This window comes from Myotis brandtii, unplaced genomic scaffold (assembly GCF_000412655.1).
Source record: "Myotis brandtii unplaced genomic scaffold, ASM41265v1 scaffold71, whole genome shotgun sequence".
Lineage (NCBI taxonomy): Eukaryota > Metazoa > Chordata > Mammalia > Chiroptera > Vespertilionidae > Myotis > Myotis brandtii.
In genome coordinates, this window is record NW_005370787.1 from 2,500,143 (window position 1) to 2,526,583 (window position 26,441).

A 26,441-nucleotide genomic window follows, 5' to 3' on the forward strand; every position below is an offset into this window, starting at 1 on the left:
TACGTAAAAAGGTCTCTTTCTTGATTCTTGGTGCTCACAGATCATTGAAGAATCCCTTCTCTGAGCAGCACAAAACAAGAAGAGCTGGTTGACAAAACATTTTTGTTACAAAGGTGTGTCAACCCTGAGCTTGGAATTAAGAAGTTAAAATCTGTGATTTATATATATATAGATATAAAAATAGATGATCATACTAAGACTAAAAAAGTGAAAGAAATCTCCATGTCAATACTATATATATATATTTTTTTGTCTTGACTTTTTTTTGTTGTGAGTTATTTTGTAAGAGAATGCCCTTGTGATGCAGAAACCAACTGACACAAAGCAAATGGCTAAAAATGAAAACTCACGGATGGGTCTAACTGCTTATCAGTTCACTAAAAGGAATCTTCATTTGGGAGGTAATGAGCACAGGGGCAGAAACCAAATTAATGTCCAACCTATGGCTAAAGCAAAGCGATTGCATTTGTTGATGATTATTTTCCATTCAGATCCTTGAGGAGGATTAATTGATGGGGACGTCCACTAGTAACTGAAGATGAAGGGGAAATCTGTGCCAATTGGATCCAGTGGACAAAGACATTAAGAGAATTGAGGAGAATGGCACCATTACTGCAATTGAAATTGGTCAGGGTGAGGGAGGTGCTGAGTTGTAGTAATATTTTGTGTCATTTTAAAGATAGAATTCAAATTTAGTACCAGTACCTCTAAATCAGTTTGGTGCTGTATGGTTAGAGTACAAGACGATACCTCCAAGACAACAGTGTATTTTCACGTCACTAAAAACATTTTCAAACTTTCTCCCCATAGCATTTTTTTAAAAACGCAATGAGTCACAGAAAAGCTTACACTGGGAGTTGCCTGGTAATACTGAATTGATAGTGTTAGAGCTCTTTTATTTTTCTCTCTTGTTTGCTTCTTTGTTGAAAATGCAGTTGTCTTGGGGTTTGGCCTGATTTTATGAAGAATATTATTCCTACTTTTTTTTTCAAGTTGTAAAGGGGAGGGGGCGGGGATGACTCACAACGTGAGATTCCTTTACTTCTGCAGCATAAAAGCAAATGAAGGTAAGAAAATCTCCTGGTAGAAAGATTTGAGTAAGAATTCTCTAGAATAGACAAGGTTCCCACAGATAGCAAAGGAAAGAGGAAGCAGTCCAGCCTGGCACCCGTTACTCTTTGGGAAAACAAAAAGGGAGGCAGAGTGCAGTACTGCTCTTCTCATAGAAAACGGTAAGTTTTTGTGGCATGGTCCATTGTCCAAGCGTGTAAGAAAAGAAGTGAGTTGGCTGTTCAAATAGCTAAAATGCAGTTTCATCTGACCGAAAACCCAGGATTATCTGCACAGTCTCTGCAGTGCCAGGACAATGCAGACGAGAGACGCTGAGAGCAGGGAGTGGCCGAACTGGGCTGCAGAAGAGTCTACTTCTCTCCGGTCGGGATCTACGGCAGGGGCCTCCGTGGTGACAAACTCAAACTCTGTGGGACACACGTCATCCATGCACCCACTGCCACTCCCCGAGCCACTGGATTCATCACCTGGTGTGGACAGATTGACAAAGAAAGTTAGACCACAACCTGGAAAGACTGGAGGCATGTAACAGAATTGGGCATGGTAGTGGGAGGGGACATTCCCCCACCCAATGGTCCCCACCCCATCTCAATAGGTTTTTTGTGGTTTTTTTTTTGAGAGAGAGAGGAAGGAAGAGAGAAACATCAACATCTAAAGGCTGCCTCCTGAATGCCCCCTGCTGGGGATCAAGCCCACAACCGGGTGTGTGCCCTGACTGGGAATCTAACTGGTGACCTCTTGGCTGATAGGTCAATGCTCAATCACTGAGCAACACCAGCTGGGCTTGACTACTTTTTTTGACCTCTGTTCCCCTAAGAACAAGGATAGACCTTGTCTCAACCAGCCTCTCCCTTTAAACCAGGTGTTGATTAATGATGGCTTGCAGGCTGATCTGGCCTGCTGCTTGGTTTTGTATGGCCCACAACCCAAGAAAGATTTTTATGTTTTCAAGTGTTTGGAAAAAAATCAAATGAAAAACAATATTTTGTGACATGTAAAAAATGTGTATGTGAAATTTAAACTTCAGTGTCCATAGAGAAAGTTATAATGGAATGTAGCCACAGCCATTCACTTATACATGGTGTAATTCTCTGTTCACACATGGCCCTCAAAGCTGAACATGTTTAATATCTGGTCCTTTACAAAAAAAGTTTGCCATTTCTTGCTTGAAACCAATGCCCAGGTGCCCAAACAGTATGTGGTCTTAGTGCAGCATCTTGCTTGCTCAGCATGCCTCTGGGCCTGTTCTATTCCCAATTCTTACTGCTTTGTTCTTTCCTGTTTCATAAATCCTGTGTGTCAGACCTGGGTCCCAGATCAGGCTCCATCAATTACTAGCTGGTGCAATTGTGCTGTTTACTTGTTTTCTTCTTTCTTACTAGAGGCCCAGTGCATGAATTTGTGCATGGGTGGGGTCTGGCCGGCCCGCCTCAATGGGGGCCCATCAATAAAAAAATATGGCCTCAAATGAACTTCCTAACAACCTCTTAGGCAGGTGCTTCCCATTGAATAGTAGAGGAATGGATCAACTGGCAGATGAAACTCAATTTTAGCTTTGGTACAGCTGAAAATTTAGTGGGTTGCATCCTTAAGACCAGCTATGATTTTAGTAATATCCTAAGTTTTGTGAATCAGAGCTTTCTGTCTAAAGGACTATAAACAGTTTTGTAGATTGGGCAAGAATAGCACAAGATGAAAGGTGCACATTGCTCTTAAGAGAAATGCTGGTATAATTTTCAGTGACCATTGTTCACTCTGGAGGTTACTGGTAAGGACTTTCTTACTTGTGTCCTGGAAGTTGACGTCATTGCCATTGTACGCATTCTTTAGTTTGTTGGTCATCACTCGGAGAGCCATGATCTGCTGCCTGATGAAAGTGTCGGGCCGGGTGATGTCCACGTCCACCTCAGGATTGTTGATCTGGTTGGTCAGCCCATCATTCATGATCTCAGGCAAGTATCTGCAGGGCACAGAGGGAGAGGACAGACCAGGATGAGGCAGGAGGGACCTGGAAACTGGATTCTGCCACTCTGTTTCTAACAGTGAGCCCAAACCTTGGTAGAATCAGGGCCCAGTTCCTGGAAAAAAGGCCGAAGTAAAACCTTGAAATAAATGTTCTCAGATGAAGATTGGCTAAAATGGCTTCACAGTAGTTTTTTAAAATGGCACTGAATTCTTAGGTAGGCTTGCCTACAGATGAATGCACAATTGGGGACTTACAGAAATTATTACTTTAAATTAACTACTCTTTCTCTCTCCATCCCAATGTTAGATACTTAAGTCAGGAACTTGATAGCTTGCTTAACAATCCTGTTTATTTTGTTAGTAAGAACTAAACTTGCAAATTATTTATGATCTTACAGAGCTCTCTTATATGAGGATGTTCTTTCTCAACTGAGGAGGCCCTGACCTAAGATTTTAATCAGAAGAATCTTCAGATAAAAATAACCATCTTTGGAAAGTTTGAGGAGTCACCAGTGATTGCTGGAATACTTGAGGTGTCCATTGGGGTTTTTATTTTACAATAGAATCTTGGGTCTAATTTAATATTCAGTAAAATAGAGGGTAAATCAAATGGTTCTTTAATTTTCTTACTTGTACCGAAATGGCAAATTTATATTAATGTTTCTTTTACTTGTACTAAAATGTCAAAATTGTCTGTTCTTCAAAGTCAACTGCCTACTCTGCCCAGGTGTATTTATACCGGGGGAGACCAAAGATCTGAGAAAAGTGCTTGGAAGCCCTCTCTGACTCTGTACTCTCATGATCTGTCAGTTTTCCTTCCTCCTACTCTTCTTCCACCGCTTCTCTCATTTCCCATGTCCCTCTGGAGTGCAGACAGCTAGAGCAGCCTCACACCGACTTCCCTGTTCTGTCTTCCCTTTTTAGTGCAGTCTGCACATGCTGTCTGATTAATCTTCATGAAATACAGCTTTCATCTTGTCGTTCTTCTGTTTTAAAAGTTTTGATGATAGTACCTAATGTCCACTGAGAGCTTATGGAAGCCAGGCGCTGTGCCAAGCACTTGGACATGCATTTTAAAATCCAGTCTCCCAGCCATTGTAGGTACTATTTTATCCCCATTTTGTAAAGTAGAAAACTGAGGCGTAAAGAGGAAAACATAACCGTGTAAAGTCACAGAGCTAATAGATGGCAAAATGATGACTAAAGCCTGGGCAGTGTCCCAATCCTGCACCATACTGCCTGTCAATCCTAAGCTCCGATCCACAGCAATCAAAGCCCATTTCCATCCCATCTCCCCTTTCTTATGCTGCAGTACTTGCTGTAAAGGACCTTCCTTGCCTTACAGAATCTACTCCCTGTATACATCTGATGCATGCCTGTCTCTGCCATACACCTTATCTTTGCCTACAGTCCCTTTCCCACTTGGGTCCCAAATATCCAGAAGACTCAGGTCAGTCTTCACTCTCTCCTTAAGATATTTCCAACTTTTAGGGATCTTCCTATTCCTCTGTGGGGCCGCCAGGCTCAGCTGACATTTTGTGCGCAGCATCAAGCCACCTGCTGAGGGAGTAAGGTGAGGCTGAAACCAGCCCGAGTTCTGTGCTCATAAAGCTATGCATCTGCAGGGCACTAGTCAGCGAAATGGGTACCTTTCATTTTGCTTTTGTTGGAATCCTTTTATTTTAGAAAATTTCAATATATACCAAAGTGGAGACAAGAGGATAATGATCCCCATGTACTGACCTGGGTGCTTTTCTCTAATTCTTGCAAAGGTTCTATATTTGTTTGTGCCCTGGTATGAAACAGGGCTACCCTCAAAGGGGTAAGAAAGAGAGTTTAAAGAAGAGACTATTTCTAAAGGTGTAGACAGGGTTGAAGGAAACCAGCACAGGGTATTGGAGAACCCTGGGAATCAACTGCACAAAAACTGAAATCACAGACAGCGGCCAAATGACATGACAAGAACCATCATTAGGTTATGATTCCCTGACCTCTGTAGTGCCTCCTTCTGACCTCTGGCTGCTGTCTCCTACTGGCTGAAACCACGTGGAAGCCAGCATGCAAGGGGGCCCAGGTAATTCACTTGGTAGAGGTTCTCCCTCTGGGCAGAGGTCAAGGTGGAGGGCTGAAGAGTGGTTCTCAGGGGAATCAGGACGCCAGGCACAGACAACTGGTAGGCTGGGGACTAACTGCTATTATTATCATTCTTTTATTGCCTCTACTACTGCTGCCTGAAAGCTGAAAAACACTCGCCCTTTTTTTTTTGGTGTGCTTCCTGTTTGCATATTCTTGTACAATACACTTAAAATTCTTTCCTTTCCTACTGGTAACATTCCAAGTTCCAGAAACAAAAGGCTCTATCCATCAGTCTCCAGAAAAAGAAATAGAAACGCACAGAGAAACATACATTTAAGCCATTTGTTCAGCGATTGAAATCTTACGCGTGATGGGTTTGTGTATGCATTGGTTTACTCATTTTAAGTCAGAGGTCCCCGAAGAAGCTCCGTGTCTTTATCCATATCTTGAACAAAATCGATTTCCCAATGTTCACTACATAATGAATAACACAGCACACAAAGTGCATCAAACATTCTTTTCCAAAAGGCTTCACAATATTTACTGCCTTAAAAAGTTCTAATTGAAATTTTTAAAAAGTCATGGAACTCTACATCTCTTCGTTTTTGCAGTAAAGAACTTCGGTGCTGCCTTTTGATATAGCTGATATGCCAATAAATTCTTATGGGATTCTGAGATTGTTTTCCGGATCTAACTTCTAAAATGTGACATTGGATTGACTATATTTGACATTCGATTATATGTGCCAAGCCCTGTGATCTCCACCTAATTATTAAAGCCCATTGGAATAGACAATAGCCAGTCCAGGCTAGCCTTTGCTGGTACTGGAGCGGAGAGGGGCTGAAAGGTGACCGTCGGTGTTGCCCCTCGACATTTAGGACAATGATTCTTGCAGCTGGACCTGTGCTGAGTCAGGGGGAGCTTTGTTTCTTTCAGATGCTGTGCGCGCTGCATGGCTGGCCAAGACTCATTCATCAGACGCTGACTGCTCTAGCTGACATTGGGAATGGTACCCCTGGGAGTCTGAGCCTACAGAAACAATGAGAGACTGCCAAATACACCCAGCCTCTAACTGTGCCTACTGATGCTCAGCCACTTACAATAAAAACAAGGAACAATGCTCCCGTGTCCTCAGGAACCTTTTCTCCTTTCTATGTATTCAAAGGGCAACTCTAGAGACAATGTGGGAACTTAAACTGGAAAACACTGTTGAACAGGAAAATGGCCATTTTGTCACTCCACAGTACATCCTGAGGACAAATCTGTGGATGGCTGGGGTGCAGCCTGAAGGGTCTATGGGAGCCCAGGTCAGCACCAGGACTTATGAGCCCATTTATTTGTTGCCTCTCGGGGTTGATCTCTTTTTATAATGATCAGATACTGCAAGAATGGATATATATCTTTGAGCTCATACTATTCTTCCCTTTATTAGGTTTTGCACCAGCCCTTTGGCATGACAACGTTCTATTTTTGCACCCTCACAGTTCTGGGAGGCATGGAAAGGAAGGAGACTCTTGCTACAGGTAGCTCAGGTTCTGAGGCTGGATGCACATTTACCTGGGGCAGAGAGAATCCAGAAAGAAGGACAACTAGGGTTGTCATCGTTTTTCAATGTTTCATTCTGTGGGGTGGCAAGAGGGTGGTACAGTCAAGCATAGTTTTCTCATCCTGGTTCCATGTATAGAGACTAAATCTTTGGCAGTTTTGCAGAATTATTGTTTTTCACATCTGCTATTATCTGAATGTATATGCATCCCTCCAATTCATATGTTGAAAACCTAATGCTCAAGGTGATGCTATTATGGGCGAGGCCTTTGGGGAGCAAGTAGGCAGGGCTCTCAGGACTGGGATTAGTGCCCTCATTAAACAGTGTCTAGAAAGCTAGCCTTGCCCCTTCCGACACCTGAGGACACAGTAAGTCTGCCCAGAAGAGGGTCCTCACCCGGCCATGCTGACCTTGGACTTCCAGCCTCCAGAACGGCGAGAAATAAGTTTCTGTTGTTTATAAGATATTCCATTTGTTTTGCTGTGGTAGCCAAAACAGACTAAGACAGTGGTCAGCAAACTCATTAGTCAACAGAGCCAAATATCAACAGTACTTCTTCAAAATAGACTCGCCCAGGCCGAAAACCGACTTCTGCGCATGGGCCGCGAAGTTTCAATCGCGCCCGCACGTGGTATTTTGTGGAAGAGCCACACTCAAGGGGCCAAAAAGCCACATGTGGCTTGCGAGCCGCAGTTTGCTGACCACAGTTTGTCTTAGTCACTAAGACACCTCATTTCATATTGTGATGCAGGCTTCCTAGATCACATGCAAACACTATAGCTGATTAGGGTGGAAGAGCCTCAAGGGAGGGTAAGGGGGATGATGCAGTAACCTTGTGGGTGGCTGCAGGCTCTGTGCTGAGGCCCTGCCTGACAGAGCTGACAGCCTCTGTCACCTGAGAGACAATACACCTGAGAGATAAAGACAGGGGCTCACAGAAGTGTCCCACAGGCCAGCCACGGTGCCTGTCATTGGCAACATTCAAAGTCACTCCTTTCAGTTGCTACTTCCAGAAAGACCCTGTTGATATCTGAACCTGCTTGCTGGGAGGTAGAAAACATTCACTAATCAATATTCAGTGTTTCTCATCACCACATTAATGCTGGTAGTTGTTCTGATGAAAGGAGTTGCCTAGGGAGGGAACGGGATACACAACCCTCAAGATCTAATGCAGGAGTCCTCAAACTACGGCCCGCGGGCCACATGCAAATACAAATATTGTATTTGTTCCCGTTTTGTTTTTTTACTTCAAAATAAGATATGTGCAGTGTGCATAGGAATTTGTTCATAGTTTTTTTTTAAACTATAGTCCGGCCCTCCAACGGTCTGAGGGACAGTGAACTGGCCCCCTGTTTAAAAAGTTTGAGGACCCCTGATTTAATGAGATTTGAAAGTCAGTCAAGTCTGAGAAGTGGGCACTTGTAAGGAATGTTAGCTTTGTGGTGCCCAGTGGAGTGGGCAAGAGTCCAGGTGGAAGCTGGGTCAGGAATGGGGAGAAATGGGGTCCCAATGTGCTGGCCAGGGTTTGATTTTGGGCGCCCAACACTTCCTCTGGCTGCCCTGGCCTCGAGCACACTTTCGGATGGCAAAAGCAGTTTTAGTTCTGTTTATTGCCACAATGAGCTCTGTTCAATACATGTCTCTATAGTAAGTTCTAATTCTAAGCTACATACTCCTTCACCTTCAGCGGGTTTAAGAGTTGCACTAATGTAAGCTGATATAATAGTAACACAGGTCTAAAACTCAAAAGTCTCCATAGTTCTTTTCCTGCAATCAATTAATTACCAAACTTGGATCTGATCTGAAATGAGGCCAACTAGAGTCCTCATTTATCCCACTTAGTGTAAATAGTAATGCATTTTGCTGCAGACATGTAATGTGTTTGATTGTGAGTTCCAGCCTCAGACTCTTCTGGGAGCACTACTAAAAAAATTATGCACTGTGATGATTTTCTAAAATCTAAACAATTCTGAATTCTGAGACACAGATGGTCCCAAGGATCTCAAATAGAAGATTGTTGTGAACCTGGGTATCCATAACCTCTTTCAGAAGCTTTTTTAAAAATCTAAGTTTTTACTTCACTCTCATTAGGATGGTCATTATTAAAAAAACCCAAAACATAAACTAGCAAGTGTTGGTAAGGATCTGGAGTGGAATGTAAGTGCTTGTCATTAAGCTTTTGGCTGCCCAGGCATCCATTTCAAAAGACATCTATCTCCAATAGACATAATGCCAGTTGTAGGACTCAGCTACCAGCAAAACAACCAGATGAGGAAGTAGGCTGCCCCCATTCATGAAGGGTCCCCTTTTAGAAAGCCCTGGGCAACCTGGATAACTGACCACTTGAGTGACCACACATCTTCTTTTCTATGTTCTAACTTCAGCTCGTATGCTCTGAATTAGCCAATGAAGAGTGAACCCTTGAAACTTTGGCCACCCCACTCTCGAATCCTAATAAAGGCAGAGCCCCAGGTCTGCTCTCTTTCTCTCTATCCATGATCTTGCTGTGAGGCCCACAGGCATGCCATGCATCCCCCAGGACCTGTGAGTAATAAATCTTGTTCCTCTGATTTCCCTCCCTGATGGTTTCTTGCTAAAGTGCGGTGATCATAATAAGAACCACAAGAGCAACCCAGCTGCAAATTTGGGCCCCGGCAGAGGAAATGCCTGTGGAACTTGCTGTGAGTGGTGTGTGTCTGGGCCATGCAGCATGCATCCCTAACCAGAGGCAATGTCACCACTGGCCTCGAGACTGATGGAACATGGAGAAACTGGAGGTCTTTGTGTATGGCTAGAGGGAATGTAGACAGGTGGAAGTGTCATAGAAAACAGCGTGGCAGTTTCTAAAAAAATGAAACACAAAATTACCATATGATCCAGCAATTCCACTTCTGGAATTCTTATTCCAAAAGAATTGAAAGTAAGTACTTGAACAGATATTTGTACATCCATGTTCATAGCAGCATTGTTCGCAACAGCCAAAAAGCCAAAACAACCCAAGTGTCCGTTGATGAATGAATGGATAAACAAATGTGGTATATAGATACAATACATTCAGCCCTAAAAAGGAAGGAAATTCTGCCTGGCTGGCATGGCTCAGTGGTTGAGTGTCAACCTATGAAAAAGGAGTTCATGATTTGATTCCTGGTCAGGGCACATGCCCGGGTTGTGGGCTCGATCCCAGTGTGGGGTGTGCAGGAGGCAGCCGATCAATGATTCTCTCTCATCATTTTTTGCTTCTATCTCTCTCTCCCTCTCCCTTCCTCTCTGAAATCAATACAAATATTTTTTTTTAAAGGAAGAAAATTCTGACACATGTTACTACATGGCTAAACTTTAAAGACACCATGCTAAGTGAAATAAATCTGAAATAGTCAAATTCATAAAAACAGAAAGTAGACTGGTGGTTGCTAGAGGCTGGGGAGGGAGGACAGGAGAAATAGTGTGGAATGGGTGCAGAGTTTCAGTTTAGGAAGATGAAAAACTTCTGTGGGTGGATGGTGGTGATGATATACAATAAGTGAATGCACGTAATGTTACTGAAATGTACACTAATTTTTTTTTCAGTTGAGTTCTTTATTAAAAGGAAAACATGAAAAGTCTTTTCAATCAGGAAGAGTGCATAAGTCTTAATGATCCAGTGCATTGTTAATACTCAGACTTACTACAATGATTCAAAAATTTGAGAAGAGAAAAAGAAAGTTTCTTGTATCATTTCTTAATCTTATTAGACCAAAACATAACAAGGTTGCCAAATTATACAGACAGAGCTCTCATTTTGCCAGTTCCTATTTCCAAATTTGTAATGTTTCCCCTAACAGCTGACTTTTGAGAATATCAAAAAGCAGATACTTTCAAACACTCCTTGTGATGAAGTAGAAAAAGTCCTGGATTAGTAGCCAGTTGAGATGGATTTTTTTGCCTCAGCATTTCCACTAACTTCATGGTCTTCAGCATATCCTTTAACGTTGGGCTCCTATATGTAGCAACATCAGCATCACAGGGGTGCGGTGGTATTAAAATGAGATCACTGAGATGGAAGCACCTTAAAATACTTGAAATGCTATGTAACACATATAATGACTAAATTCCAGAGGATAGGATCTGAGAGAGCTAAGCTGACCAGTATTATCAAAGGAAGCAGAAGAGTTTACTGAAAAGTTTATTATAGAAAAGCCCAGTCTCATTATAGGTTTATGTCTCCATTTCTCTTCGATGCATTTAACAGAATGGATTATATAGAGAAAATGAAGTAGAGACATAAGCAGAGGAGACAGAGCCTGAGATAGCTCAAATGCATTACTCATTGCTATTCAAGGAACAAGTAAAAGGTCATCCACGAGGCCGTACCTCCTGCCGGGGAGCACCTATCTGTCAAAGTGCACAGGCACCAGGGGGTTACCCTCACAGGCAATGACAACACGCCTAGTGCTGGCCGTGGCCTGATAATTGCATTTGGGGGGCGGGGTACATCCCATAATCGCGCAGCCTGTGACTTTTGCTACACTCGCAGGCAGCTCATCTTGCCATTCTTGCACTGGATATTGGTGGTGCTGCAGATGCTATTAATGGTCCGGACGTTTTCATGGATGAAAATGTTGAATCTCTTGCAACTAAACTGAGTCATCCCCTGGGTTTTCATCGTGTTGTTGCAGTACAAGTTGTTGCCACCTGTCACTGTAGGGTCCACATGTTGGCCCCAGGAATCGTTGGTACATGTTCTGGCCATAGGAGGGCTTCACCAGCCTCAGCTCCAGCAGGGTCAGCAGCAAGAGCAGAAGCCATGAAAGGATCTTCTGGAGAGCCATCAGCACCTTGGAGGTGCCCGCTTCTTCCTCCTTTGTATGAAAATGGGGAGCTGGTAGAAAACGCGAAGATATTCTGACTCCTGCTTTGGATCTGCGTGGGGGCCTGCATGTATGTGGGTGCGAGCACTAATGGGATTAGGGTGCAGTGTGCTAAAATTTTTTTTTCAAATGGTAAATTTTAAGTTATGTATATTTTACCACAATTTTAAAAACTGTCTTGAGTATAACCTTCTAAAATTCTTGCTGTAGATTACTTCTTTCCCTTTCCAGTTTTCCTGACTTGGAAGTGGAGTCACTCAAAGCATGCTATAATTTTATGCTTTAAGTAGATTTATAAATTCTTGAAGACTGTTAAGTGAAGGCTGTCTGTGGCATTAGGTGCTTCAGAGAGATGTGGCCCTGAGGGGTGGTCAGAGGCACAGAGACCGGCCCCGGACACCTGAGGTGTCTCTGAGACCCAGCAGCGTAATCATGGACAAGTCACTTAGCTACTTTTTACAATATTTCGTCTGTTCCTATGTCTATAACACCTTATTTGTGTCATAAGCTGCCATTTTGAGTGAATGTATATGAAAATGATTGAATGCAATTCTAAGGCATTCTTATGACAACTAAGTTGTTAACACAGCTCCCTGAAATGCCAAGCGTGTTTCTTAGCACTGGCTGACAGCAGCAGACTTTGGAGTTTGAAAGCGTAAATTCATGCAGAGGCCCAATATCCGTGGCTTCCCTCCAGCTGGAGAACGTGTGGCAGGACATGGTCTGGGAACTCCTGGAGGACACACAACTCATTGGCTGCAGCAGGGAGCAGAAGCTAAATTCTTTGACTTGGGCTCTTAACTCATTGGCAGGAGTTCCCCAAACCCATCCTTTCTTGGTAGAACTGGAGTCAGCAAACTATAGTGCAGATAGGAAAGAAGACCACGAGCCAGGTTTCCGGGCTGTGAGCTGTCGACAGCAGCATGCTTCTTTCCTCCTATTTGTAGCCATTTCTCACCACTTGCAGGAGGTGCACACAAGGTGTCTGCCCGCCTTCCTGGATAGTCAGCCTTCCTGGGGGCTCCCCTTGCCGGTTCTCTGTGCAGACTGATTTCCAGCGTCCTGAGGTGTTTCCGGCTGGGTATGCGGGGGATGTTTTACCGTCTTTCACATGCAGCGAGAGTGCTCTGGGACATATCTTGCAATCAGACTAAGATAACATTGTCCTGCCAGATCTGCCAAGTCACTGCCTCCGACAGATTTCTCATGCCCATGCATCATTTCGTCCCTCTTCCATCTGCTCAAACTTACCCAGTTATGACTTGCTATTTTCTTTGCATAGTCAGTCCACTCAGTGGCTTGTGACAGTGACTGATCTATTTTCTAGATTTAAAAAAAGTTTTCCTATTTCTTATAATTTATTGTATTCACTTCCTGTTTTTTTTTCCTATTTCTTATAATTTATTGTATTCACTTCCTGGCCTCGGGTAGGATTTCCTTGGGATGGCACTTATTTCTCACGTGTCTTAAAAGACAGCAGAGGCTCCCTGCAAAAGCTCTGTTTCCAAAGGGTCCCATTATCCTCACCCCTCATCCAGCACCTCGATCCCCTCCTCCCAGAGGCATTTTAAAGGAAGGACACGGTGGCAGCTTAAGCACTGGCTTACAGGGAGCAAAGGTGGAAAGTTGTCTTGCCAACTTCATGGGGAGAGAGAGGAGTCTGAAAATAACTGACTCGAGACACCTGAAGACTCTGTAATATGTATGTTCCTTCATGAGATCCACATGCTATTGGGACTTGCCTCTTGGACTGGCTTCCTTTTGCGTTCTTCCTGCCTCATCCCACCCTCTGTCGTACCCCTTTCCTTTTTAACTCCCATGAGAGGACAGAAAGATAATTCCCTGAAAAGAAAACAGTCCTCAAGGAAGATGCAGACGATGTAATTTGACATGGTTGCATCCTCAAAACGCAAGAATCTGCCTCTATAGGAGCAAAAAGGAAGAGCTTATATGAACACAAGGGCTTTATTTTTCCTTCTGTTGCCTGAGAAAGTTCTGAGCCGTGTGTGCTAACCATATAAAAGGTTTATTTCCTTCTGAGCTGTGCTGTCTTGCCTCCCATCTAATCATTCTTCTCTAGCTTTGGTACAGATGGCTCCTTCTGGCCACCCGGCTGCCCGGAACACCCTTCCCAGGGATGACAGATGATGGCAAGCAGCCTCCCCGGGTCTCCAGATTTACCCTGGGAACTATAGGAAGCCTAGATTTGTAACCTGCACCACGACTCTTTAATTTTTTTCCCTTTGGCCTTCTAGATTATTATCGATTTTCTTCCCTTACTTACTAGCTTCCTTTCAATTCCTATTTGTCTGAGTTGAGTCAGAGTGCTGCCGTGGCTTCTCCTGTTTCATCCTAAAAAGTTGCACCCCAGGCTACCTTCTTGCTGGCCCCTGCACATGCATCCCAGGCTGCCTTGCTTGGGTGATAGCTGTTACCATGAATTCTAAGGAACATACTTTCGTAGCTATTCTGATAAAGTAGGATATAATTCTTGTACTAAGTACTGTGGACTACATTTTTTTTTTTGCTTCCCCTCTCCCAGAACATATGCTGAAGCCTCAGTCCCCAATGTGCTGGTATTTGGAGGTGGGGCCTTTGGGAGGCTTAGGTTTAGACAAGGTTGTGAGGGTAGAGCCCCCATGATGCAATCAGTGCTCTTAGAAAAAGAAGAGATCAGAGTCCCTCTCTCTCTGTCATGTTAGGGCACAGGCTAAGAAGAGAGCTCTCCCCAGAACCCAATCCTGTGGCACCTTGATCTTGGACTTCTAGCCTATGAGAACTAAATTTGTTTCAGCCATCCAGTCTATAGTATTTTTGTTACTGTGGCTTGAGCTGGCGAAGCCACTAATTGAATCAAGTTCTAGCAGGGATTCAAAGTGCCCATTGTGGCCCACAAGGGCATCCCATTAAAGAGAACATCAAGGGTTTCCATGAAGACAAAGAGGAAAACAACATGCTGCAATATGCCGTCTGAGGAATAAAAAGGGAATTTCTTACATGTTAATAGGAGCTTAAAGGGCAACTGCCAGATAAAATACAGGTCTACCAGTTAAGTCTGAATTCCAGGTAAACCATGAATCTGTTTTGTAGTATACGTGTGTTCCATTTGGTGCCTGGTGTTGTTATGTGCTAAATCTAGCCAACTTGGCCTCAGAGCCTTGCTACTCAAATTGCAGTCCCGAGGCCACTAACAACTGCACACTCTGGAAGCTTGTCGGAAATGCAGAATCTCAGGCCCCACCCGGACTTCTTGAATCAGAATCTTCATGTTTAACAAGATGCCCCAAATTTAGCCTGCATATCAATGTTTGAGAAGCATTGTTTTAAAGTTGACAACCTATTTTTATGGACATTACTGCATTGGTTTTTATATTGTCCCAAGAGGCTGGAAAGGAAAGGGGAAGCAGGGACAGGGTCCTCTTGATGACCTGCTATTGTCAGAATAGATATTTAAATGTTGACAGGGTCATGGCCACCTGCCAATTTCCTCCCATCAAAGGGCACAGTCTCCTCCCTGTGCTCTACCTCCTGTTTTCAGACTAGTTTAGCTATTAAAGCAGAGTGAGATCTCCCAGGGATGGGTGAAGGTGGGGGCGGGGTACAAAGGTGGGTCCATATACTAGGGGAGCCAGTGCTCACACACCCTTGACCATTATCTCAACACAGCAAGTTTCACCCTGTGGTGCCATTAGCAGCCGAATGTATGTGTCCCCTGTTCTCTCTATTTGAAGTCGTTAATTTCAACAGATGCCATTCACTTAATAATAGCTATTTGGAAAAATAAAATAATCGCTGAGGTAAATGGACATATCCACCAGAGGAGTAATTTTGATTTCAGAAATGTCAAATGTGAAATAGGTATGTTTCTGAATCAGGGAAGCATGGTAAAGAGCTATGGAGTAGCATTCAGAAAATACTAGTAATCAGGAGAAATATAGGTGATGGAAGACAGGCCTGACCAAATACCTAGATCGATAAAAGGGCTGCAGGAGTGGATGTGATGGACGAATGTGGCTGAAGGAGTCAATAAAACATAAAGAGAGGGAATATGTCTGGGTTATCAGTGGTCTCTTCCTATAGGCTCGAGTGTAGCAACTCCAGACTGTGACAATCTCTATTAATGCTAATAAGCATTGCTGTTCCATTTCCATTAACACCTGTCAATGGATTTTTTAAAAAAAGTTCTGGTTATTTTATTTCAGATAGATGATAAGAATAACCTTTCTTTCTTCTTTTTTAAACAAGCATTTTTAAATGTCATCTGAAAATCTATACTTCAAAAGTAGGAAAAAATAGGTCATTATCTGCTTTAAAATAGATTTTTCAACTTATAAAATTTCAGTTAAATTTCTTTAAATGAAAAAGTCTCAAGATCAATTCATATTTGAATCAGAAAAACCTTCAATTAAATTTAATTCAACAAGTCTTTATTGGTTATCTACTTATTATGCTATTAAGTATAAGGTTATAATATTCCAGTAGAAGAATTTTTCAAAAAGGAACTAAAAGAAACAACGAAATTATAATATTTCAATGGGAATATAACTCGAGTCACAAATATTTGACAGCCTCATCTTTTTAATAATATACTGGGTTACATTCTGGCATATTCTTGCAAATGATTTTATTGCATTAAGTTTGATGAGTTCCCTCACCTGCATAAAGTCCTTCAATGGCTTCCCATGGTCCTCAGGATAAAATTAAAATCTGGTCCCTGAGTACTGTTCCAGGTGCTGTTCCAGTACCACCTATGTGGTCCTTTCCTAAACCTACAGTCCCACAGTATGGTACTTGAAGTTCCAAAATCCACTGTGGCTTTTCATATGTTGACAGACAACATTGCCATGTTATAGCATTTAATCCATAGAGTTGTGCATGATATCTGGACAGAGGGAGTGCTTAAAGATATTGCTGATTGAATGATTAACTTAATGAATCAATGTAGATTCACTAAATCTTTTTTTTTAAAATGTTTTTATTGATTTTAGAGAGAGAGATAGGGGAAATGAGAGGGATAGATAGAAACATCGATGACATCGGCTATCTCTTGCACACCCCCCATGGGATTTAGCTCACAACTCAGGCATTTGCCCTGACTGGGAATCAAACTTGCAACCTCCTGGTGCATGGGATGATGCTCAACCAACTGAGCCATCCTGGCCAGGGCAGATTCACTAAATCTTTTTCAGAGCTAAGAATCTGTTTCATTTGTTCTCCTAACCTGGGGAGGGCTGTGTTTTAGAGGCAGGATATAAAAGTGAAAAGAATACTGGGCTAGGATTTGGGAGATTTCAGCTGTCACCCTTGTTTGTTGGGTAACCTTGGACTAATCATTTACCCTGTCTGTGCTCCTGATGTACATAATGAGGAACTTGGCTGAACCATCCCAGTCACCTCTAGCTCTAACTTCAATGATCTTTACCTTCCCCATTCATTTTCTTGATGGCGTGTAGTCCCCTCCCCAGTCCACACCTGCAGCCACTTTTTATTTGGTATTTTCAAAGTTGTATATGCACCAAAATCCAGCAACCTGTGTAACCATTCATGGGAATGTGGTTCAAAACACAGCCTTCATTTTAGCCAAGACTGAAAGGTAAACACAGATGGGAAACAGCAGCTCAGAAAATCAGCCACTTTATCCATTAGGCCATCTGGCCATCCTTCACAGTGTCTTTCTGTTCAGTTACCAGGAAAGAACCTTAGAGGCTGGTAGCTCACAGCTGCATCTGCTAGCCAATGGTCTCTGTCCTAAAAGGCCAGACACTGGTAAACTACTAGGCATTTTTGAAGAGCATGTTGTTGATATCATGAATATCTTCCTGTACCTCATGATCTAAAATTTGCACATTGATATTTTGGAGCTACTTGAAATATAATATAGCTTTTCCCATAGCTGTCTAGTCCTCTCTTTGCGAAGCTTTCCCCAGCAAGCTGATAATATGACTGCCAATAGATGCTAAAACCACAACTCCACAGTGTAAGCAAAACACCTAATGAGCATCTCACTGAATGCCTGCTTACCTTCTGCAGTTTCTCCTGAAGTTAACATCCATGTATCTTCTTGCTGTTTTTTGATCACAGCTGCTTCATATGCCCCAAACTGCCCAATAAGGCTCCAGAACAGACACCCCTCTTAGCTTCTCCACCTGCTGGTCAATCCCCAAAGATTCCTGGAGGCCAATGTACCAGCTGCTCTACCCACCTGCATCCCCATCGGGGAGGGTTTGGGCAGACCTCTCTCTTGGTGTCCTGCCCTGCTTGCCAACTCCCAGCCAGCCAGTTCCCCCGTCCAACTTCTCCACCCCATGACGACTCGGGCCAAGCCCATTCCTGGGCTGAACCAAGAAATTGAGAGATTTCATATCAAGCGGCGATAGCACTGGGTAGCAGAGCAGCAGGGTGACAACAGAGCCATCTCTCATCAGGAGGCTCCAGTGGGACTTTCCTGGCAGGGGACCTATGAGAGTGCCCTCCTGGTTGTCACTCCATTATTTTGTTTTCCCCCTTCTCCTTTCAATGAGCGCTTCAAAACACTTTTTGTCTTCAAGGGTGAAAAAAATTACAGTTGAATTTTCACTTCCTGTTTAACTTGTGATGGAAAAACACAGCAAGCCGTGCAAATTTAACTATGGATAAAAATAGCTCCGCTGTCTTAAAGTCATTAAGTGAACATAAAAGGCTCTTTGGGATCTCAGGATATCCGTAACCTGGCATCTGTCACCATGCCTCCATCCTCATCCAGAGGCAAGGCGTTCAGAACGAGGATTCCATGCTTAATGGCACCTTGAGAGTAAGTGCTCCCAGGTGCCCATCAAACCTGTCACTCTGAACAGCTGTCGCTAAGTGACGACTTGTCCCCTCCACCCTCCATTGCTTTCTGCATAAACAGGTCTGCGGAGCTGTGCCAGGAGTGCCTTCCGGAGCTGGATGCGCAGAGCCCCGTCCACAAGAACAGCGAGTCGCCCCTCACCTGGCTTTGCTGTGCCCGTTCCAGCATTCCTCTTCGTTGGACGTGCCCGCTGTCACGCTCTCATCCTTGCAGATGGTGTAGGGCAATGCCGACCAGACCTTTTTAGAGAGCTTCAGTTTCTCTTTTATGTCTGTGACCTGATCAAGAAAGCAAGGGAAGACAGTGACCATTCTCCCCAGGTGCGGTCCATCTCTACACAAGGACACCACGCAGGGGGGTGAGGATGTGTGCTAGAACCAGTAGGAACACTTGGTTTTAAGAGGGAGACAGGATTTGTTGTCCAGGAAAGCCTCCCTCCCTCCTCCCTCAATCTTCCTCCAGCTTCTGGCAGAGAGCTCTCAAGTAGTCCGCTTTTTGTTTTCCATCTTTTCTGTCCCCCCTATCCTCTGAGTTAAGAACTTATGAAGCATCTCAACTGGCTCCGGGTCCCTGTCCAAATGAGAGAAGTAGGTGTGCCTCATTGCAAACACCCCAAATGCATTCTTTAGAATTCATTTGCCTGGATGTCACATAAATGCACCAAGAGATAAAACATCTTTCCCAATGGCCTACTTGTTCCTGCAAGAAATACATATTGTCACTAATTCAGCTGCTGGTAACCTCTGCTCCTGACTAATTGACAGGCCCATATAGCACACTTGGCGAGCAGCAACCCAAACCCATTTAAAAATCTCTATTGCCAAAGAGAAAAAAGTCGTTCCAAACACAGGCAGGTGTACCACCCACAGCCCTGTGGATGGGTGGCCCGGAGAGCTGAGTCACACCATGTTTAGTGTTGTCAGGCTCCACGCTGACTGTGCTCCTGGGGAAAGGGTAGGAGAGAAGTTCAGTCCCATTTCAGTTCCATAATGAACATCTAGGATCATGCAGACACAACCTTGATTTCCTGCTCTACTTACATGAACATTGGGAAAGTGTTTAAACATTTGAAATGCATCTGCAATAGGTTGAATTATGTCCCCCACGTTTATATGCTAACGTCCCAACCCCCAGTTACTCAGAATGTGATCTTATTTGGAGAGATGGTCTGTATAGAAGCAAAGAAGTTTAAAATGAGGTCATTTGGGTGCTCCAATCCAATGGGACTGGTGTTCTTACAAAAAGGGCAAATCTGGACACAGATATGCACAAAGGGAAGACAATGTGAGGGGGCATAGGAAGAAGGCCTCCATCTACAAGCCAAGGGAAAGGCCTGGGAAAGACCCCTTCCTCAGAAGGAACCAATCCCACCGACACCTTGATTTTGAACTTCTAACTTCCAGAACTGTGAGACAAAAACTGTCTGTGGGTTTAAGCCATCCAGTCTGTGGTACTTTGTTATGACATTCCTAGCAAATCTATATATGACCTCAGAAGGGAGAACCACTGAGACTTAATGGTGTTGTTGTACATTTGAGATCAATAGTCTTTGGACACAAAGTATTCTGTGTTTACCGTGGATGGAGTATAGACTTGAGAAAAAAATTTCCAAAGATCTTTTGTCAGGTTTAAGAGTGAACACAAAGACATCAAAGACTCTGACAATTGATTTTGGCTCCTGTCATGTTTCTTAGTAGTTCTGGAATGATAGTCCTTGGCCCCTGCTTAACTGTGGTTCTGATGACGACAGGGGCTTCAGTCCTGGGACTCATCTGTTCACCCATGAAGTGCTAAAGATGACGGGAATGCTGAATCAGAGAAATGGTACCTCTGCAGTGGTTCTCAACCTGTGGGTCGCGACCCCCTTGGGGGTCGAATGACCCTTTCACAGGGGTCGCCTAAGACCATCGGAAAACACATATATAATTACATATTGTTTTTGTGATTAATCACTATGCTTTAATTATATTCAATTTGTAACAATGAAAATACATCCTGCATATCAGATATTTCATAACAGTAGCAAAATTACAGTTATGAAGTAGCAACGAAAATAATTTTATGGTTGGGGGTCACCACAACATGAGGAACTGTATTAAAGGGTCGAGGCATTAGGAAGGTTGAGAACCACTGGAAGTGTGATGCTACTTTTGCTTTAGAGTGTGAAGAACAATCCATGAGTAATGACATTCCAAGAAGTAACTTACACATCAGAAGTGTTTAGGAGGTCCTGAAACCTGCACTCCGAGCCTTCCCCCACTCCCCCCTTTCGTTCCTGTGACCTTGGCCCACAGACTATCCCTGGCTTGCCTTCCAGGCGGTCTGACTGGGTGAGAAAGTTTGCAATAAGAGCCTGTCCTTTTCTGCTCACCTCTCTAGGCACAGATGTGTGTGTATGTTGTTATTCATTTTTATTTCTTTTTGTTTTAAAGGTGTCATTCCTGGATAGATGGCACATAGATGGATGTACATTCTGTTTCTCAATTACAAAAAAATCCAACCCCCCATATACCAACTGATAAATGTTGAAAGGAAGCTAGTTAGAAAAATCACCATTCCGCACCCACCATAGCAATACCTGATCTCAGCAAATATCATCAATGAATTGTGTCGCCTGCAAAAGGTGCTGGAGTCGAAACCACCAGTACCTGCGACTGTGACCTTATTATGAAATAAGGTTGTCAGAGATGATGTGGTAAAAGGGGGTCTTGAGGGTGGGCCCTAACCCAATATGAATTTGTCCTTGTAAAAGGGAAAATTTGGATACAAAGACTGAGACGCACAGAAGACCATATAAAGATGAAGGCAGAGCTGGGGTGATGCATCTACGAGTCAAGGAACTCAGAGGATTTCCAGCAAAGCACCAGACGCTGGGGAGAGGCCTGGGGCAGACTCCCCCTCCCAGCCTCAGAGGAAACCAGCCCTGCTGACACTGGGCTCCCAGACCTCCAACCCTCAGACTGTGAGACATTCAATTTCTGTTGTTGTAAGCCACTCAGTTGGTGATACTTTGCTGCAGGAGCCCTAGCAAATTAGGACAAATACGAAAAATGTTGAGTAAAAAGTCTGATGGAGAGCAGGATATTTACACAACCCCAAAGTTCACCCCCCCCCCAGATTATGTATTATTACAGAGGGAAAACTGGCCAATTTACAGGGCAAGAAATTGGCAGGTCCCAAAGTGATCAAAGTATCAGGACAAATTGATGTCGTGCACCTCCTGATGCAATGTGACAAGAAGGGCACATCATTTCTGCAGCCAAAATTCATAACCTGAATCCAATTAGGAGGACACATGAGACAGACACAAAGCTAGGGACTTTTTGCAAAACAACTGGCCTGTACTCCTCAAAACGCCAGTCATAAAAGACAAAGAAAGGCTGAGAGGTTTTTCCAGATTAAGAAGAATAAGAGATATGGCGCCTAAGTGTAGTACCCGGCTCTGGGTTGGGTGCTAAATTAGGAAATAATATCCATAAAGGACATTATTGAATAGTTTGAAAAATTTGAATAATACATCCATATCAATGGAATATTGTATTAGTGTTAAATTTCCTGAATATGAAATTGTACTATGGTGATATAGAAGAATATCGTCTTCATAGGAGATACATGCTAAAGTATTTAGAATGAAAGAGTTATCATTTCCACAACTTACTCTAGAATGCCTTAATAATAATAATAAAAATAATAATAATGGTAATGATCATCTAATAATCAATACATAGATGCATGGAGAAAGAGAGAAAGCAAATGTGGCAAATTTTAAATGAATAGTGAACCTAAATGGAGCTATATAAATTTTTGAAATGCATTTTTTGGTAAGTTTGAATTTTTTTCAAATTAAGTATTTCAGAAATAACATCTCTCAGAGTTGATCTGTTCAGCTTTGGTGTCTTTTACCTCCAATCTGGGCTCCCCCCTCCAGGCCACTCATTCTCAGTGTTCCCAAACACAAGCCCCAGAGAAAGAGTCAGGATTTGTCTATTCATAACTCATTCAGCAAACTATCCCCAGCCTCAGGACTGAAATATGTAAGGCTTGTTCTGTTCCATTATAAAGGATAGCAGGAGTTAGAGAGCAACCAAAGGACTGGTATGCATGCACATTAGCATAACCAATGGACACAGACACTGGGGCGGGGGGGGCTTCCCCGGGGTGGGAATGGCGGGGGGTGGGGGGTCAATTGGGGGAAAAGGAGACATATGTAAAACTTTAGACAATAATTTAAAAAAAAGGATAGCAGGAATAAGCATTCCTTTTCTGATTATTTTATAATGAAGTTACCACCTTTATGCTGTGAGAATCTGAACCATATATGTATTTTTTGGCACAGAGAAAGAATATAATTGCATTATGTTCCACAGGTATCTCCTCCTTTAATATTTTCAAAAGTTAACTGTGTGTGTTATGCTGCTCATTCTTTAACTAAACTTCAGCATTGTTTCTTTCAAGATGTGCTCTGTCCCCAAGTTAGATTCAGATTCAACAGTGTGTTCCCCAGTGCCCTGTTCACGATTCCAAGTACTGATCACCCCACACTTATAACTGTCTAACTTTTCTTATTTGCTCTTTGATCACATGCTTCTTGATGCAAAGACAAGGTTCTAATTTGTCTCAGTGCTGAGGATGGGTCAGGCGACCAATCACCTCAGTTTGCCCGGGACATAGGGGATTGTAGGACTCTGAATTTTCAGTGCTAAAATTAGAAAGCCCTGGGCAAACCAGGGCAAGTTGGTCACACAGGTTTCTGCACACAGTAGGTGCTTAATAAATGTCAATTGAGAAAATGGATTTAATTGTCCCACTCTATTACCAGGTCACAGACAATATTGCTTAGACAAAATGGTTGGGGTCACACAATGTGCGCTCTTGTCTCCAAGGGGCTGAGAGGAGCCGTGCAGCTAAGTGAGGATGTGGATCCTCTCTGATGAGTCCCCACAGCACAGGTTATGAGCAGCTGTGTGCACCCCGGCATGTTCATTGTGCAAGTGAAGGAGATAACAGCAAAGGAGCAGAGAGAGATGCAAATGCTGTTTTCACATTCTGCACAGAAACATCGGCCAATTCTTTCCGACTGGAATGGTGGTGCAGACACCTGGGAAAAACGGACACTGTTCGCCCCAGGAGAGGAACATGCCTTTGATTCTAAAGAACATCTGAACGACTGCAGTTTCCTTTTCGGTTTCAAGAAAGTTTTTTCAAGTCTCACAGTGTTTAGAAATACTTTCTATTGTTTTTATTTCTGAACAATATGTGGGACTACTTTGCTGTAGCTTCAGATCTGAGTTGGTTTTTGTTTATTTCCTGGAAACTATGTGCACACAATAGTGAGCTAAGCTCTATGTTAACAAGCACCCTTAGTACAAATGTCTTATTGACAATAACGGCAAGTCCCAATTCATTACTAATGCAAACCTGATGGGAACAAAGGTTTGCATTAAATATGAGATTTAAAATCAAATATGAGATTTACAACATCTTTTTTCTTGTTTCCCAAATAAGCCATTCAAGGACAAATTAATTTTCTCCAATACTTGCAAATTATATTTACCGTTTTCCAGTATTTTATACTCTATTACTCAACACTGTAATATTAGTGACACCCGAGTCTTAAATATTTTTCATTTATGCTATTGCAAGATCCTGAAAGTTAAACGACTTGTTATGCCTTCGGACTCTGACCCCCCAAAATACTGTTGGGGTCCACAGGGAAAACATGAGCCGACTTTTAGAATTTATCTGGAGTCAATTCTAATTGACAGTTTCAGTAGAGACATATATTTTTAGTTTAAGGTCTGTTAGAGGGTCCTGAGTACTTGACTCTTGGCAGACAGTGGTACCATCTTCACCCCCACTCTTACAGAACTGTAAAATTAGACAAAAGAGGCAGGATACTGACAGGGGGGAGTGATTGCTGAAAACAAAGGGATTAGCAAGAACAAAAAGCAGAAAGAACTGTCCAAATACTGTTGTCTGACAACTTCATTTAAAACGTAATCTTGTCTCACATATTTAACCTGAATCTTATCAAGCTACCAACTTAACTTCCAGTTTATAGGAAATACTGGGGAAAGAGGCACAAACGAACACCATAAATAAGTGATGAAACACACCTACTGTGTGAGATATGTGTATTATGTAAGACGACTGGCCTCCACTCTTAAAAAAAAAAAAGGAAAAAAGGAACAAAGACTGTTGTAAATGAAAAGAGACTCTAAAAGCTTAGCAAACAAATGCTAATTAACTGAATCTGGGATTTGGAGATGGGTATCCAGCTATAAGACAGAGTTTTGAGGTAACTGGGAAATTTTGAATATAAATAGACAGTAGATGATATTATTGAATTACTGTTAATATTCTTATGTGTAATCATGGTGTTGTGGTTGCATAAGAGACAGTGTCCTTGCTTTTAGGAAATTCAGGCTGAGATATTGAGGGGTAAAGTGCTTTGTTTTTTACTTACTTGAAAATAGCAGAAAAGTCAACCATTACTGAGTCTACACCGTAGGTATATGAATGTTCATTTTTCCAACCATTTTAGTATTTTTTGAAAAAGTTAAAAATAATAAAAACTTGAGGGGAAAGGAGACTGTTGTCAGGGCACATAGTGTCTTAAGAGCTTTGCTGTGTTCAGCACAGGTCAGTAATTGACTCAAAGTAGTTGGGGTTAACTGTGAGCTTTCATTGAGCTACGGCACTCACATTCATTTCTTAAAATTTAATTTATCAATTACAGTTGACATAGTATAAAAGCTAAAGTATTATATTAGTTTCAGGTGTACAACAGTGATTAGACACTTACATACCTTATGAGGGAATTACCCTGATAAGTCTAGTACCTATCTGACACCATCCATGGTTATTGCAATATTATTGACTCTATTCCCTATGCTGTACTTTACATCCCTGTGACTATTTTATAACTGGCAATTGGTACTTCTTAATCCCTTTCACCTTTTTACCCATTCTCCTAAGCACCCTGCCATCTGGCGACCATCAGTTCTCTGTATCTATAAGTATATTTCTGTTTTGTTTATTTTATTTTTTAGATCCCACATATAAGTGAAATCATAGGATATTTATCTTTCTCTGCCTGACCTACGTCACTTAATATAATACCCACTAAGTTCATCCATGCCATTGCGATGGTAAGATTTCATTCTTTTTTATGGTTGAGTAATACTCCTTTTTATAAATGTACCACATCTTTATCCCTTTGTCTTTTGATGGACACTTGGGTTGCTTCCATATCTTGGCTATTGTAAATACTGCTGCAATGAACATAGGGGTGCATATATCTTTCCGAATTAGTGTTTTGGATTTCTTTGAATAAATACTCAGAAGTGGAATTGATGAGTCATAAGGTAGTTCCAGTCTGCATTTCCACCAACAGTGCAGGATGGTGCCCCTTTTTTCGACATCCTTGCCAACAGTTGGTATTTATTTATTTGTTTGTTTATTTATTTTAAAATATATTTTTATTATTTTAGAGAGAGGAAGGGAGAGGAATAGATAGGAACATTGATGGAAGAGAAATGTCAATCAGCTGCCTCCTGCACACCCCCTACTGGGGATCGAGCCCACAACCAGGGCATGTGCCCTGACCATGAGTCAAACTGTGACCTCCTGGTTCATGGGCAATGTTCAATATCTGAGCACACTGGCCAAGTTTGATTTATTGATGATACCCATTCTGACAGGTGTGAGGTGATATCTCATTGTGGTTTTAATTTGTATTTCTCTGATGATTAGTGATATTCAGCATCTTTTCATATGTCTATTGTAAAGCACTTATATTCAATCTTCAAAACTTTGTGTACTGATGTAGTACATTATACTGTCTTTGCAACTGGGAAATTAGGAGCTTAGAGAAGTGAAAAAACTTGCCATGCATCTAGTAAATGATGTAGATGAGATTCAAATTCAAACATAGATTTCAGAACCGTTACTCTTAACCACTAGGCTTAACAGGGACATTGCCTATAGCATGGTCTCCAAAGCATGTGTGTTGGGTTGGTGTTGGAGGTGTGTGTATATTCCTGGGGGTATGCAAGATGATTCAATGTGATTCAGTATGAAAACATCAGAACTTCTATTTTTATTT

At 42.4% G+C, this 26,441-nt stretch overlaps 1 protein-coding gene and 1 pseudogene across 1 annotated transcript in view; both read right to left on the reverse strand.

Annotated features, from left to right (window-relative positions):
• Positions 1 to 923: 923 nt before the first annotated feature.
• The window catches only part of GPC6 (glypican 6), a 1,148,404-nt gene continuing 1,122,886 nt past the window's right edge, over positions 924 to 26,441 (reverse strand). The window contains exons 7-9 of the mRNA XM_014530079.1: positions 18,476 to 18,612; positions 2,856 to 3,031; positions 924 to 1,538 (exon numbers count right to left, since the gene is read on the reverse strand). Of these exons, the coding sequence (XP_014385565.1) occupies positions 1,336 to 1,538; positions 2,856 to 3,031; positions 18,476 to 18,612 (516 nt within the window). The 3' untranslated portion in view covers positions 924 to 1,335. The remainder of the gene's footprint in view (positions 1,539 to 2,855; positions 3,032 to 18,475; positions 18,613 to 26,441) is intronic.
• Positions 10,307 to 11,528, reverse strand: LOC106724088 (annotated as a pseudogene).